The following is a 17601-nucleotide window of genomic DNA, read 5'->3' on the forward strand; positions in this document are numbered from 1 at the left end:
ATCACTGCCTTGTTCTACACAAAAATGACTCAAAGCAAAATATGTCCAAACTTTTATGCCATCACCAATACAAATGCTAAACCTCACACATGCTTTCAGAGTGTGTCTTTGTCATGGAAAAATAGGAACTGGTGTCCAAACCATCTGAGAAGTGTATATGTTTATTGGAAGTTTATTGAGCTGTATCTGTTCAGTGAAAGACTGATCATTGAAGGAGCGGTGAAAGAGAAAAACAGACGGAAAGAAAGAAGCGTGCCTATTAGGAAGTGAAAAAGTGATAAAATGCATGCATAGCTGGAAAGACAGAGAGAGAGTGAGACAGAGGAAAGAGAGCGTTGGTTGTTGTTGTGCAAACGTCTGCCACGACCCACAGCCTCACAACCACAGACTTACAAACAACCAACCAAATATGAAAAACATCCAAAAATGCTCAAATGTGTTTGGGGGGTCCAGTTTTCAGGAAAAATATCCATCTCCATTCATTGAGCATTGTACACGTTTGAACCCACTTCTGTCATGTGAGGTTACAACCAAAATAACAGCTGTCAAAGCTACATAAACAATAAGACTACACTAAAAAAAGATTTCCACCAATTTTAGATCAGGGGGAAGATGTGCTGTGGGAAGAGAAGCAGCGAGTGAAAGACAGAGATACGGGAACAGAGAGTGGTTTGCATTTAAGGTCATAATTTAGGGATTCAGCTGTAAAGTATGTTTAAGAATCAAAGCATATTTCATATCTGTAGCATCTATATCGTTTCACATGAAAACACAAAAAACACTTTTTTGGCAACATTATAATTGCACTTACTAAAGACATATTTGGTTAATGTTTGCAATGCTCCATTCAATCCATGGTAAAACTGCATTAAACAGAGGCTTGTATCTGTTAAATAAAAAGTTATAATATCCGTAATGGTGTCCAAAACTATAAAAATAACATCAGGGCTGTAAAAACTTGTGTTAAATGGCCGAAAGATAGAGGAGAAAGATCTACGGGAATTGAAACTAGCTGAGAGGCCAAACAGTGGTGTTGTTGTCAAGCTCTCGCAGGTTTTATGATCTCAGCTACCGCAGGCAGACAAACCCCCAAAACACTAACAGTCTTTGCGTAGAAACAAGCCGAAAACTTTCATCCACTGTGTGGAGCTCGCTCTGGGAGGGAGGAATCCGATACATGTGTTTATGTGCGTGTTGGCCTGATGTATGTGGATGCTTGCAAAAATGCTTAAAAGCACGTATGCATGTAATAGCTAACATACACCTCTGTGATTATGTATCTGTGTGTGTGCCTGCATGTATTTGTGTGCTTCAGTACGAATACGAGAGACAGACATATGCAGACCATGCAGCAATATCGTGCCATCACAACTTTTCATGCTGGTTCTAGCACCACAAAGACGATACCAATGTGACATATTGTAAATTGTAAATTTTAGTCCCTTGAAGATATAATTCTATAAAGTCACGATTATGTGACTTAAGAGAAATAAAAATGTCTCCCACATGTCAGAAACATTATTTACTTATTTTACTACTTCACAGGAAACTCGCACATACAGTACATGAACACAAAACCACACACCACAGTTTTATGCAACATCTCTTTGTCTCTCTCCTTTACGGATGCAAAACAAGTCCAGGCAGCAGACCATCACATTTCCAATTGTGTCGACACCAATATCTGTCAGTCATCCAAGACGCAACAACTATTAGTCAAAATGAAATGCGTTTCCCTGAAAAGATCTTATCTAGAGGCTACTACAGGCTGTTAAACCCGCCTGACTCAAGCACTATTTTCTTCCACACTGGGGGGAATCAGTGTGCAAACTATGTGAGACTAAAATCACCAATTCAATGCTGTTATACAAGATGGTAAATACTGGTTTACTCTCAATAGGAAGCAATTCTGTTCTCAGTATACCTCACAATTTTTAGCAAAGTTTTTAGATTTTTTTTCCATAATTGAAGATGTCTACGAAGCGCTCCCAGATGCCTGGAATGGAGGGGCTGCAATATTTTTTGGAACTTTCCAAGACCAACAATCCAACAGTTTACACAGCAAAATCTGACTTCGAAGACAAATTGTCTGAAAGAGTGCAACGTAATCCCCTTTTAAACAATTGTGGAGTCTCGCCATTCTATGACAGGAGGCTTTCTGTTGTGGCCATTTGGATCACTTTTGCCTTCAGACGTGGTTGAATGATAAATTGTTCATTTCAAGCTCACCCCAGACTTAAAGGTACCCTGTGGAGTTGTTTTACCACTAGTAGCGCCATGGAGCAATATAGTCTGTATTGGCGTCCACTTCACATCCTGCAGTTCTTGATGCACAAATAAGTGTAGCAATGAACAAAGAAGGGCAGGGAAGAAAACTGTAAACTTCACATGATTTAAAATATTCAGAAAAGCTTTTTTGCACATTATATGTCAAAGGAAATGCATCCAACATGTTTGTTAGACCTCAAGGATTCACGCATTGAGTTTTAGTGAGAAACACTGAATGTAAACATATCTTTTTTTTGTTAAAAAGGAAACTAACAGGGTACTTTTAAGTATTGGCATTACAGTGTTTCAAAATGATTTCCATCTGCCACTACAGTACGTTAAATTTGACTTTTTATTCAATTTCTCAAACCTGCTGTCCAGTGTAACAACCAACCTGTCATCTTTAAGACAGTAAAGACTGACTTGACAGGCTACAGACAAGCAATAACATGAATGTTAGAGAGCAATTTTGCAGTGTTGATAGAAAAACATCACCCAGCTGGAAGAAATTCCTGTTGATGTTTGAGTCAACTATTCATTATATTGCTAGTACGTGTGAAGATATGTAACACCGTCGAGATATTTGCCTGTCTGAGTGTCAGTCTGGTCAAAACATCTGAGGGGAACAGCAGAGTCTCACAGAAACTCTCCTGTGTGGTGCCCACCTGTGACATTCCACTAAAGCAACCAAAAATGTGGACTGGAGCCCGAAAGACAAGTGGATTTACAGTGAGGTTAGTTCAAAAACTGTATGGTCCTTCTGACTTTAATTTAATATAGTTAACTGTAATTAATTTAATTAATTTAAAACTAAACCCAGAGTCTTTCAGGTAATGAAAAGGGAGTGTATGCTACACATTTTAAATCAACATTTCTATGCAAAAGCAAAGTTACCCCAAAGAAAACAGGAAAAGAACATACAGCATAGCTATAGCTAACTTCTCATTTTTGCAATCACAAATAGAAAATGAATTGCTAAATAACAAAGCTTCACAAAACCTTTCCACAAGTTCCAGGTGACACCAGGTAGCAGAACTATTAATCCTCTGTGTTGGAGCCTGTGGACAGCTTTGGCCTTGTACTGCTCGGCTGAAGTCCAGCTAGGTTTGGCTCATTTCTACAAGTGCTGGAGAAGCTGGACTTCATCCAGACCAGCAACAAACCTGCAGTATTGAGAGAGTCTAAGCATACCAAGAGCAATTTATAAGACTTCATGTCAAACTGTAAGAGGCTAATGCTCATTTTGAGAACTAAACCTTGATCATAAAAAGCATCTAAATCTTCAATTTCTTGGCATTTGACTATTCTGTTTAAAACTGTCGGACTCTGATTCCAAAATGTTAAACAACACAGTACTTTATTGTTTATTCTCTATGAATGTTGTAATGCATTTCTTTTTCTCAGGTGATTTACAGTATACGTAAAGCTGCCTCACCTTCAGTTTGATACTATTTACCACTCGCAAACGAATCTGCGATGTCTATTCTATTTTAAGAATTACAAGTTGATGATATGCAGAAAATATAGAGTGGTTTTACCCTCCACTGCAAGCCTGTTCAGGGGTCACTGTGCCTCAGACAGTGAGGTCACAGTCATTTGATTGATTTAACATCAGACTGTGAACAGTGAAATTAAGCTGTCTGCTGCTGATGTGCATCCATATGTTAAAAAGATCGTCTTACTTGCTATTATGTCAACTTACCACTGCGTTCTGTTAATGTGTAGCCACAGAGTTCCTTTTCGAACATTATCGCAATAAATTGCTAGTGTGGAAACTTTGTGGTAATACCATTATGTGTTGAGCTGTCAGGTTGTAATAACAGATTTAATGCAGCTTACCGTGCTAACACGTGTCCTTTTAACAGTAAATATATCAAGTGATTGTAAAAACTATACTTCAATATGGTTAAGTAAATGCTATTACTTAACTCAATTTAATGACAATGAAAACCCAAAATGTGTAAAAACTATTACACTTGCACATAATGAATCAATTAAAAAACAATGGAGTAAAATCTAAGCTACAGTGAAACAGACAAAGTGAACTTTTTGGTGTTCACTTTTCATGGTGTAGTCTCACTTACAAGTCATGTCATTTTGAGATGAGCCCTCTGGGTTAAGACATGTTAAAACAATGTAGACCTCACATACATGGTGTGTATGTGAGTGTTTTCAATGGAGGTTTAGCTTAAATCTGCAGTGTTTTAATGTAACATCTGCCAACCTGAAATACAAACAATGACTTGACCTCCTAATGAACTACTCATTTTTTACTACTGTTTCTGCGAATTCAAGTATTTTCAATACACTGGAATAAATATAATTAACTAAAAAGAGCATGTATGGCATTGCTCAATTTTTATCAGTCACATGCTAATTCAGAGCTGATTGGTCGTAGCTTTGTAAATAACAATGACCCTGGAGTCTCGGCCACATTCAGCCTGCCAAAATCTTAACTTACACAACAATAGAGGGAATTATAGGCACCAAACAAATTGAAATTAGCATTGAAATGACTCTAATGGCCCTTACGTATAACTTACATTAGCTTTAAATATGGGAAAGTCCCTGTTAGTGAGTGTTAAGTACATTTGTAGATGCTGAGCTTTTCTTACTTAAATTAAGGTGGCGGCACACGAGATAGCAGAATCACAAATGCATTTCAGTGTTTCTCCACAAGTTATTTGTCCTTTTCACAATCAGATGTTGGAACAGTTGATGGAAAACTGCCTGCTAAAATAAGCAGGGGCAGAGATTTCAGTTATTTTATCTGTAATTACATTCAGAAATGTTTATTGTTTCATTTGAGTTATTATGCATTAATCCTTGATGGAGATCGAGTTGATTAATTGTAATTAACTGCATTCAAGTTTAGTGTTACCTCGGACCTGAACTGAACCGAGGCATTACTGTGACTTGTATTTTCTGTAATCAGAACTAATTTGTTTTGACACACTTGGCATTTATAGTAATAAACATAAAAAGCAAAAAAATAAAACAAGAAGCTTGATATTTGTCCTTAAGAGGTGCCCACAACCATGAAAAAACAAAACTATGGCAACTTTCTTCAGGTGAAATAATGTTGTGAATTAATTCTTCAAACATATAGGCAATCAAGCAGACCAATGTGTATCAACTGTTCTTCATCAGGGTCTGACCTTGAGTATTAAAGCTTTCAGAGTACAAGCTGCATGTTATTTTGATGTAACAAACATTTGTAAGATGCAGAGCGATGATGGTACTATGAGGAGCTTCAGCCAGCACAAGTTTTCATGACCTGGTGTTAAGTCAGAGAAACAAGCTATTAAATCCCTACTCAAGCTGCAGAAGCCTGCATTACACAACCAGGAAGAGCCTGCAGCGTCTCCAGAAGTCAGACTCGACTCCACTGGAGTCTATTACTGTATATTCTTTCAAGGATCTTTTTCTTGGCACAGAGTTGGCACCACCCAGCTGATATCCGATCAGCTCTCAATCAAATATTCCTGAAATACAAAACGATGCAAATGGATGGGGTTACGCAGGAATAGAAAATCTAATTTGTAACATTATTCTATCTTGATATGACAGCAAAGAGGGGGATTTACTTACAGCAAAAATGGTTAGTGGTTATATAAAGACATTTTCGATTGAACTTTGTAGTACTTTATAAAGGCAAACAAGGATATCTATTGCAAGTAAAATTGTACACAAAAAGGCAAATATTTAAGGAATTAAAAAACAGTGAATACACTTAGAAAAACAGTTTTCTCTCATTTGTGTGTCCTTGTTTGGTTTTGGATGAATTCAGAACCCTCAAACTGTGATTGCATTTTTCTGAACCCAATAATGTCAGAAAGCACACTGGAACGCCTACGACTAGTTTTTTCTCTATTTTCATGCTCTCCTCGCCCAGGAACTGAATTAACAGACCTGAGACACAAAGCACTTACAGATCAGCCACAAGTGTGACTGAGATAAAAACTTATAGCTGAAAACAATATGCAGCTTGTCAATGTTCTCTGCTTGTTGAACTGAACTACTTTCTGCCTCCTGTCTCTCAGGCTGAGTTGTTCTTTTGTTCAATAAAAAAACAGTAATTATGCAGTTTGAATGCAATTTTTGTTGGTGTTTATCTTTGTCTGTGGTCAGTGCAGCAAACAATTCAGACTGATCCACTCCAGGGCTTCTTGGTTCATTAGCTTTTCTTCATGGTGACTTGTTGACAGTTTTTACGCTTCAATCTATCTATGAAGCTTTTGGAAAAAAGTGGTTTTGAAAGTGATAGGAGCTCTGCGTCTTTGTCTCCGGTGTCATGTATCAGGACAGATGGACAGATACTGTCTTAGGAAATGCCAGACATCTAATATGCGGCTGTTTGGTCAACAGCCAGGAGGAAATCAAGCACCTCAGTGTGACGTGAAACCAGAGGGACTCAAAGGAAGCTGTGAAGACATGTTGGAAATTTAAGCGTAGAACTACACATATAAATATACATACACACATACAAATGCTCATTCATACACGAACATGAACTCTTGTGAACATGTGCGCGCAAACATTCATGCACACTCAGACACAAACAATAATAAACAGATACGAGCAATTATATGAACAAATACACACTGGACAAATACACAGTATGCTGTAATTAGACATGGAAAGTTTACTTCCTTTGATCACAGTAGAGTTAAGTAGAAATATAAATTGCAAACAATTTGAAGATGAAAAAGAATAAAACCACATAAGAAACAAACATGCCTCATAAGTTATAGATCATTATAAACTACTAAATAGTGTAACCGCATGTCAGCTGGCCAGAAACACAATACTACAAATTAGTTCAGTGAGAATAAATATGCAGCTGTATGAAAAAGTCAGCAGCTTAGCAGGTGTGTTTATCTTACAGGAAGACCATTCAAGTGTATGTCAGGATATTTTGATCTATCTTACAGCACAAACATCTAGTTTTTCTTGGTTTGAAGGAATTACGCCACATGTTTCCTGTTAATATCTCATACGATGACATGCACTTTGAATAACTGTTTCATCAGTTGTTTGAAAATGTCCACACGATTCATCATTTGTCTAAATAGCAAATTAATATTCTTTAAGCTGAGACAATTATCTGGCAGAGCTTTAAAGTTCCATTTGAAAATACCTTAATGAGCTTAATAAATTTGAGGGTAGGTTAAGATTTATTGCTGCTCTTGTCAGTTTTTTGGCTCTGTGCACCCATATGAGTGTATATTTCATCACTGCAGGCCATTCTGCACTGATGATCACTGAATCAATGGAACGGATAGTTGTGGTTCTTTCCAGTGAGACAAATGAGATTTAATCAGGTTTGCTGTCGGTGTATTGCTGTGTAATACTGTCATCATGCCAGCATATGATCACTCTCTCTCTCTCTCACACATCCACATACATGCATTCACCCAAAATGTGCAGAGAGACACCAAACTACTTTCCCTCTCAGAGTTTTTTTTAATAATAATCCTAATCGACCTAAAAAAAGGGACATACAGACACACCTTTATCATCATTATCATCATCATCATTCTCATTTTGCCATCTAATCTCATTACAGAGGAGATTGAGACAGAGTTTCCTCTGAGGGTAAATTGCGGAAATCAGTGGCAGCTTGCCCAAAGCGCTAGCCATGCCGGGTGGTGCAAAATAAGGACAGCCATTATACTGTCCATGATGTCGGGCTGCACTTTTCATAGACTTTACATAACCAACACACTTTGCAGTCTTTACGTTTGGGACAACACAGTGTGTGGGAGTTTTCAGATGCTTACACTTTGTGACAGCATCTGTCCTGTCCGATGGATTTCTATACTGAGTGAGCTCTGCTCATTTGTTACCTCTCAGATCTGGCTGATGGTACCAGACATTTTCCCACAAATCTGCTGATTCAAGGACAAGGATATTATCAGTGTTGAAGTACATACCCAATAACCAAGAGAGCTTTGCCTTTTTGCTGTAATTGAGAACAGACTTCATTCTGCATGCAGAAAATATTTCTTGACCAAGGGGTCAAGACAATGTAGGAAGAACTGTGACTAACCCCTGTAATCCCAAACCGTGAAAGGAGTTATGTAAGGTGATGTAAGCAATACACGGGCAATATCCAATGTAAAAGCAAGATTTGAGCTTTATAAGTGCATTTTTCAGGAAATGTCTAAATTACAGTCAGACAGGAAAATAACTATTTCATAATCGAATAATCTTTGTTTATGTTTTGCTTCAAACTGGTCTTTTATCATGCATATGTTTTAATTGCAAGCTGCCAAGGGACCGCAAATGAAAATGAACTGTAAGCTAACTCTGGTCCAGTATATCAAATAAACAGTCATGTTAAATACTGTGCATGGTCCTTTACAAATAAAATAACTTAATAAAATCAAGTTTAAGTAATTCATAAGCAAGAATCACAAATATTTGCTGGTTCCACCTCATAAAATGTAATGATTTAAAGCTTTTCTCTGTCATATATGACAGTAAATTGAATATTGTTGGCTTTTGGACTAGTGGTCATACAAAACAAGTATGACATTTATAAGGCATTTTATGGACAAAATGATTAATTGATAATGAAAAGAAAATAATTGCTAGTTGCAGATGTAGAACAGTTTATGATTAATTTCACATTGGGCAGAAGTTATGTTTGGTTTTGGCTGGTGAAATAACTTTTGGAGAGCACTGAAGATGTAACGAGAACGCAACAGCACCATCAAATGTGTGCGATTTGAACGTGAATGAACCTTCAAACTGAAAACCTTGAATTACTTTCAGCTTATAAAAATTGGTTTTGTTTGGATTTCATCAGACCTTGTCTCATGAAACCCAGCAGATCCAGAGATGTAGCTCGTCCGTTCAAGTGAAAAGTAGTGAGAAGGTTGTCAAACAGAGGTAACGTCATGATAACTTTAATGGAGATGGAGTCACGCCTTCGCTCCTTAATAGCTCTTCCACTGATCTCAGTCTGCATCTCAACTCTACGTGTTCCAGTCTCTCCTGGTCATGAATGAACCAAATGGGTTTCAAACATTCCTTCTCTGTTCTCATAGACGTAGACTGAGACCTGCATTCATCACCTCTCCATGCACCATTACTCCCAGTGATGGGAGGAAAGAAACAACACTTTCATTAGCAGGTCTGCTCCACTGAGGTGTGGAATGTCCCGTGGGTTTCCAACAACAGTGACAGAGAAAGCCGGCCTTCATACGGCTATTGTTGTCCTCAACAAGCTCACTTAGTGTAATGGGCTAGGCTGAGCTCGCTCTTCAAAAGACGAGGGGCACCATGCAAGAATAAGAGCAGTCATGCTTAGCCAGATTAGAGATCTGAGTAAAGAACGTATAATTCATTGTGGTTTAAGAATAATGAGCTCAATGGGTTTAATTTAAATTGGCAGGCAGACTCAAAAATAGACACATCACGAGTTTGATGAGATTGTAAAAAGGCTCCATATTTTTTAAATGTAATAAGCTGTCTAAGTCTAAGGTGGAGAGCGAGGGAACAACGCTGACATAATCTTTAGCCAGAAATAAGCAATATCTCTGCTGTTGTCAGAAGAGCAAAGGCCACATATTTAATGAGTGAGTCGTTTAAACCGTCATCTAGTAACTGCATTTATAACCAGGGACTGTATGATTCAGCTCAGCAGGTGATTGACTGATCAGTCATATCTGTTTTGCAGTAATTCATCAGAGCAGCACATCGTAGTGTGGTTTACCATGTCTGATAAACGATTTGAAAGAGTAAACCCTGGCTCGGCACTGATAACAATTTCTCAAGACCCACCTTCATTTCACGAGCTCAGTTTTTGACCATAATAACATTTAATGTAAAAAGAAATTGCTGAAAATCTATAGAGCCACCATAATTTTAGTGTGGAAATCAGAAACAAAGAGCAGTGACATCCCAGCGAGTGGTGCATCCAATCATTCAGCTGTACAAAGGGTTTGTGTTGATGTTTCATTGAAGCTGAACTCTGGCTAAAAACGTAACTTTACTTCATCTACTAAAAATGTGTTTGTATTTTAATCATATATCAACATCTGAACTATTAAAAGTAGGCAAGCAGATAGGATTCCTGTGTATTCCTTCAACAAAGGCATGAGACTTAAGCAGAGATCACTTTCTAATTCCGCTTGATACATATTTTTTACTTTCCATTCGCCTGTCGTTTCTTTCTTTCTAGGTTCTGTTTCACGCTAGATGTAAATGGCCAGTGAAAACATTACAGAGACTATTACAGACCATAAATGTGACTCCCTGGTTGTAGCCTGATAAAACAGTGCTTTCAGTCAAGTATTCTTTCACCAGAAGTGTATCTCACTCATCACACCCTATCTGGACATCTTACAGTTGAGTTGAGCTAAAAGGCTTTAAATGGAATTGCCCTTTTCAACTACACGGCAAAACTGCAACGAGAAAATGTTTACTGAAATATTAAGCGGGCCGCCAGCAGGGCTGAGGCGTCCGTCAAACTGCTGTTGATTAGATTGAAACTGAGTGTGGAAATTATGGAGTGCCAAACTATGTGCTGTGTTGGTGCAGTGTCAGGGTAGGGGTTGTTTCTGGGACACTAGAATCCATTGTTGAGCGTTCTGGAGGCTTTGTGGACTTAATTCAATGAAAGCTGCGATGATGGAGGTTTTCTCTCTTGATAGCCCCATTGACAAACCCAATTCTAGCCACCCAGTTTCAATCTGTTGCATCCATAACAAAAAACTGTCAGGCCTAAATGACAAATAAGTAACTTGTTTGCATAAAAAACATTTGAGAATGACAGTTTTAATTGGACTTCATTAATACTTTATACTACTGGGGGGGTATGTTGTGTGTCGTGTCTTTAGCAGCTACACATCAGGGCTATGGTGGCTAGAGAGATACCACATGGGGTGACTATTTTGTTTCTTCTTCTACAGGTGTATAACACCAGTGGAGGTTGTTGATAGTGATGACATGTTTAAATAAGTGTAAGAAAGACTCCTTTTCAATAACGCATATTTAGCAAAGACATCTCCACTATAAAGATTCTGTTCACCGCGATGCGTTCTGCATCACAGTGAATAAAAAAAGTAGTCTGTTGTGAAGTCAACAGGAGTTATTTAAGTACACCATTACTCTATCACACATAAGTGAGGTGAAACAGTTACTGCAAGGAATATGATTCAACAACAATATGGCCCGATCACGTACAGTGAAGCTGGGTCTGCCATCGATGGTTGAGATCCGACTTGGAACAAAAAATCAGCAGGAATCATGATTCCAGTTAACCGCATGCATCAGGTATAAATCCAGTTTTAAAGGAAAGTGATGAAGGAAAAGTTATGTAAACAGTGGTCTCTGATGTCAAAGTCATCCACCCTTCAATAGAGGTTTGGAAGCATTACAACAACAGGATGCTACTTTTGCCTTTTCCTCTGTGAGTGAATAGACATTTTGTGCAACAGTTTCATCCAAAACACTCAAACTGATTTAAAATAAAACAAGGAATAGTTATCTCAGATCTGCAACAAATGAAACAAGTGTAAGAAGATGTGAGGAATAATCACCTCACTGCTTATCTTGGGAAAATGCATCTTCGCTAGATTTGTTTGTAACACAAGCTAAATTTCATCATCTCAGTCAGGAAAACAATCAGCACTCTTGGCGATTGTTAACTCTTACTCATACTCCATGTGTATATAACGAAATAAACATTTCCATGGAAAATTCATTTCTATTTAATTACCTATACAAAAAAGTTTCAAAAATCATGTATGTTATGGTGATTGTTGACATCTCATAGCTACAACCTATGAAGAAGAATGTTAATAAAAGTGTGCTGAGTTGTTTAGGCAAAGAATTATAGTCTGAAGGGCCAACAAGGAAGGCCTGCTTTAAAATAACAACACTTAAAGCTTCTGGGTGTTAGAGTAAATGGTCAAGTGTAATCCCCTTAGCTCCCGACCAGCATTAGCAGCAATTCCTCAATAATACGCGACATGATTTCATAGTGACTGCTGCCTTTGAGAGATGTTTGTAATGCTGAAAGGGTCACCAAGGGGCACAGACAGACAGACAGACAGGCAGACAAGGGAACTTAAGTGTGCTGGTTTGGGGAACAAGGTTCCTTTTTTTTCTGGTGATTTCAGACTTGAGTCATTAGGATCCATTTTTCTTTAATAACAAAGGACGTGGTGGAGCACAGCTGAATGTTTGCACAGCTGATTAACACCACACCTTCCTCCGGTCAACTAAGTCATGAGAAAAAGAGGAAAGGAGAAAACTAGAGGCCTCTGAAAAAGGTTGATAAACCTAAATCTAAACATCTGGTCTTTGTCATTTATGTTACACATCTCATTCTTTTGAGCTGAAGTGTTAAGTGAGGTGTGAGCTATGAGCTGTGAGGGATTTTCAGCAGAGCAGATTCAACGTCAAATGTATTGACACAAACCTAAAAAGTCTCAAATGCAGAACATTGTGTAATTTGACATAATTACCACACACACACACACACACACACACAAGAAGTAGTGCATTCATGGGACAGCAATTTGTTCCACAAATGCAATAAAATTGCTTCTGAATCACTGATGTGCATCAACAATTTGAAATAGAACAGTAGTGTGTTTGGATGCAAAGCTACGAGTTAAACTGCAACGATTTCAATCTTGACATCTATGCAGTCTTTGTGGCTGTTCAGACCAGAAAAAGCCCTGCATTAAAGCAACAGAAGAAGGGGCTGCATTGGTGGGGGCGTGTTCCACAGGAAGTCCAGTTTGAGTGAGCCTTGAATTTAAATGCTTATCAGAAATTAAACCACATCATTGAAGTTTTGAAGTGTTTTGAGGGAGAACCAAAGTTATCACAGCTGAAATTATTTTATCTAAAGTAACAGTCCAATTATGTCATTCATGTTACAAAATAATGCGTAGCAGGAATGTGTGCACCATGACATTGTATTTTGTTGTGGCAAAAGTTGAGCCAGGTTCAACTATTTTAGCCAGCGTTTTTTTTTGTCAGGGCTTTCTGCGCCAGCATCCCCACTCTATTGATGGAGTAGTCTCATTTAAATATATATGAAGGTCCTGCATTATTTCACTCAAGGTTATTATTTTGGTCTGAATGCAGGGTTTAGCTCTTCTAAAAAGTCAAACTCCTACTGACCCTAAAGGAAACTGGGGCTGTCCCAAATATCTTGTTGCAGACTTCAGAGCTTCAGCACCAAGTATTTGAATTAATTCGAAGCTTTGCTGGGTGGATGGTGGGGAGTTGGGGAACTCAAGCCTCACTGCTCATGCAGGCTGTGGCTGCTCTAACCTGTTAACATGGGTGCCAAGTACAGCCTTAGACTATATACTATACTCGTGTGGTCACATTTGTGCGGCTGCGTCTTAACAAGGAAGTGGTGGCGGACACTAGAAACGAGGGGTGAGGAGAGCAAAGAGAGAGAGGGAAAGACATCGGAGGCAGCAGGGGAGAACCAGTCACGTGGCAGGTGCCTCCTTCTCCTCTCCAGCCCCACCCCGCTGGCCACCTCCGTGCCTCTCATGCTACCGGTATTTTGTCGGTATGCATCCAGCTTGCACCGAAACTACTGCTGCTTCTTTTGGCAGGTCCTCGTGTCACACACCTGCTTCCCTGTTCTGTCCAATGTGTTGTTGCCTACAACTGTAAAAATACTGTGTATATATACGAAAATTTGAATAAAGATTTTGCTGTTCCAATACCATGGCATCAAACAAACCTTCGAATCATTGGGGTCAGCCCCAGAAGGAACACTGTTGATTATACCTGATGATGAAGTGTGATACATTGAGCAAACTGATGATTTTTCTGCTTTTGGAGAGTTGGTACCATTGCAAACTTTGCTGAAAAGCTGCAATGAGTGCCCACCAGTATGGTTTTTAACTCACCTGGGAGAAGTTGAGCCCGTTGAGTGGATGGCACTGCTCCTCCACCTTTTCGACCGCCCCCGTCCTCTTCCTCATCCTCTCCGCCTCCTGGGCCAGGTACAGGTCCAGCACTGGCACTCCTCGCGTCTTAATATCTGCCTCAGTTAACGAATTCACCATCAACATCACCCAAACGGGCCGCTTCCTCTCCCAGTTCCCGGCAATGGCATTGAAGAGGTAGTCCGCGTATAGTCCCTTCCCCCTCTGATCCGGGGTCATCCAAGAGGGCATCATGAGTTTCACATACTCAAGGTGTCTTTTAAGCCTCCGATAGATGTCTCTGGGTAGGACGTCCTGCAGGTTCTCACCCTGAGGAAGAAGCTGGCAGCTGGTCAGGGCTGAGATGGTGTATGGATCCGTCAGGTCCAGCTCAAAGTAGACAATGTTGCTTTCCTGGAACGCCTGCTTGGAGTTTTCAGGGATAAAGTCCCAAACACGCGTGTAGGGAACATGGATTGTGCCATAGAAATATGAGGGAGGGTCCCTTTTGATCGTCCACAAGAAGGAATTTAAGTCAGTTTGCTAGGGGTAAAGATAAGACAGTAAGATTAGTTTTCCAATATTGATTGTTTTTTCTCTGATTAATGCTTTGTAGGTGTCAGAAAATAGTGAAAAACATCAGTCCACCAAACAAGAATATATCAAATTCACAATGACATAAAACATAGTAACACAGAAACCTACATTTGAGATGTTGAATTTACAGAAATTTAGAAGTTGTTTCATGCCATCACATTAAACCAACACTGAGACTGTCTGACACTTACATTGTCTGTTAGAGGCTGTTTATTAGAAAGACTGCTAACAGACTGATGATGACTTATTAACAGGCCACTTAGGACCCAAGTGCCAAACAAACAATACACATGTCAGTGATGTCAGACTGTGGATTGTTGGCCACAATGATCTGCCCTCCTGTTTGTGTTGGATCTGATCTGAAATGGTCTGTGTGAGTTCAAAGGGTATAACTGATGTCAAAGAGAGATTTTTTTAAAAATCAATAAAAGGGAGGAAATATTTAATTAAAAAAACAGGATGGAAAAAGACTAAATAAATGTTAAATTATTGTTTTCCCCCCAGTGCACACATCTTTATGTACAGTAAATGTACATGTAAGGACATACATGTTGCACAAAGTCAATACACAAAATAGTGCTGAGATAACTGATTAATCAATATGTTTTCTAACATATCTGGGTATGGGCTCTGGGTATTTGTGATGGAAATTTTTCACAATTTCTTTCACCTTCCATTCTAGATGGTCAGTCAGTTATTCAAATGACTGGAAGATTTTTTTTAAACATAATACATGCAGTATTACTACTATTACATGCAAGTTAATTGATCTATGACAAGGAAAAAGTTTTCTGTTTTAGGCACACAAAAAAAACACAATGTGGAAACAGGTTAAAAAATGTTAAAGCATAACTTCACAATGAGGAAAAAATGCATGAAAACACATGAGCAAAAACAGAGAATATGGCACTTTAAGGCTCTGTCATGTGGCAGCTTTGTGTCCAGATAAGAAATGAAAGTGGATATATCTGTGATCTGAAACATGTATCAACCAGCCAGTAGATGTTTTACTTATTATTCGCTTCATAATGACTTACTTTCTTGTGTAGCTCGCAGTTGGCGGAGTCCCTCATCCTCCACTGATCTGCTCGGACCAGCAGGATCAGACAGGACTGAATGAATGCGCCCAAAGTGCCCCGCATCGTAACTTTCTCCAAAGTGTGCGCGGTAGCCTGTGTTTGCTTCACAGCGTGTTGCAGCCAACTATACCCCAGAAATGGGGATGGATCAAGTCCTACTCCCACAGCTCCGGCTCCATGCGGTTGCGTAAAATGAGTTGACAAGTATCCGACAGACCGTCGGACAGAGTCATGCTGGCTTGCGCCGGGACATGGACGCGGTGCTGCTGTTTCACGTGTGTTTGAGAGAGAGACAGAGTGGGAGAGAGGTGGTCACTGAAGTTTACACAGGGTCACATCGTCATCTCACTGCTGGTCAAACTTTTTCCACTCCTCCTCCTCCTCTGCATTGCCTCCTTCGCGATGGTTTAATTGAGAAGTTAATCCCAAAAGTTGTGAGATTTCAAAATGAACCAACAGGTCCGCGCCGCCTTTACGCACCTGAAGCCAAAATAGAGTAAAAATCAGAATTGTTCGTTAAAGTTGGTGAAGGATGGTGTGAATGAGCAAACTGCAGCGACGAGTTGCACTTTTCAGGGACAAGTCTTAAAAAACCTGAACTTCTCTGCACTACACTGCTCGCTCTGTCTGCCAAGTCTTCACTGTTTGTATTTGCGTCTCTCTCTCTCTCTCTCTCTCTCTCTCTCTCTCTCTCTCTCTCTCTCTCTCTCTCTCTCTCTCTCTCTCTCTCTCTCTCTCTCTCCGACGTGTGCGCGTGAGCATCTCTCATGCAACTCCATACCTACCCCCTAGGTTGCCTGCATACCCCTCCCTCCCTCCCTCTCTCTCGCTCTCTCTCCCTCTCTCTCTCTCTCTCTCTCTCACACACACACACACACACACACACACACACACACACACACACACACACACACACACACACACACACACACACACACACACACACACACCAGTAATCTGATTAAACATCACCCCGCCCGAGACGCGTAAAGTCTCCATTCACATCATTCATGTCAATAAATTGAAGGTGAGAAAGCCTGCAGAATCCTTGAAGGATGAATACATAAAGCAATATTTGATCAACATTTTAGTCCAATAAAGAAACATTTGTTGCTCTGCAATTTAATTCACATTATGTTTCACTTTATTTATTTTGTTTCAGACTGATGAGCTCCCTTGTCGTCACCCTACGGGTGGCCTACAGGGGCAATCAAGGGTGCCAGTGGAGATCCCGTGGATAGATTATCGTACCCTGCTAGTTAATGCCTTACAAACTGAAGGCATTAACATGAGAAAACCCGCAATAACAGCGCTTTGCTCTGCGCCACATCAGAGCACAGACATGGAAACCATAGAACATGCAGACTTTAATGAACAATCAGAGATATACAGCACCTGTTACTCCATAAATGACCTTATTACCCGATAATTCCCTTAAATCTATATAGTCAGGTGACCTTGGCCTAAATACGGTAATTAACTAAATTATATTCTGGTGGCAAGTTACTATTATAAATGATTAAAAACTATTAGGCTACTTAAGTGAAAGATTGTGTTAAACAGGTGATTATTAAAGACTTAAGTTGTAGGATATTTGGGTGCTGACTAAAGAGAAGAAAACGTAGCCTATTATGATCCTTTGTGTCCTTGTTCTGTACAGTCACAACTATCAAAAGTGTCTCTCTCTACTGTGCGAGGTTCAACTGGTGGTCGAAGAGGTCCCTCAAAAGAATCCCTGAGAA

At 39.4% G+C, this 17601-nt stretch overlaps 1 protein-coding gene across 1 annotated transcript in view; it reads right to left on the minus strand.

Moving 5' to 3' along the window:
- The window catches only part of trabd2a (TraB domain containing 2A), a 62470-nt gene extending 46548 nt beyond the window's left edge, over nt 1–15922 (minus strand). Inside the window, exons 1-2 of the mRNA XM_062434189.1 lie at nt 15818–15922; nt 14166–14726 (exon numbers count right to left, since the gene is read on the minus strand). Of these exons, the coding sequence (XP_062290173.1) occupies nt 14166–14726; nt 15818–15922 (666 nt within the window). The remainder of the gene's footprint in view (nt 1–14165; nt 14727–15817) is intronic.
- Between the last annotated feature and the right edge of the window lie 1679 nt (nt 15923–17601).

The sequence above is a fragment of the Scomber scombrus genome, chromosome 15 (assembly GCF_963691925.1).
Source record: "Scomber scombrus chromosome 15, fScoSco1.1, whole genome shotgun sequence".
Lineage (NCBI taxonomy): Eukaryota > Metazoa > Chordata > Actinopteri > Scombriformes > Scombridae > Scomber > Scomber scombrus.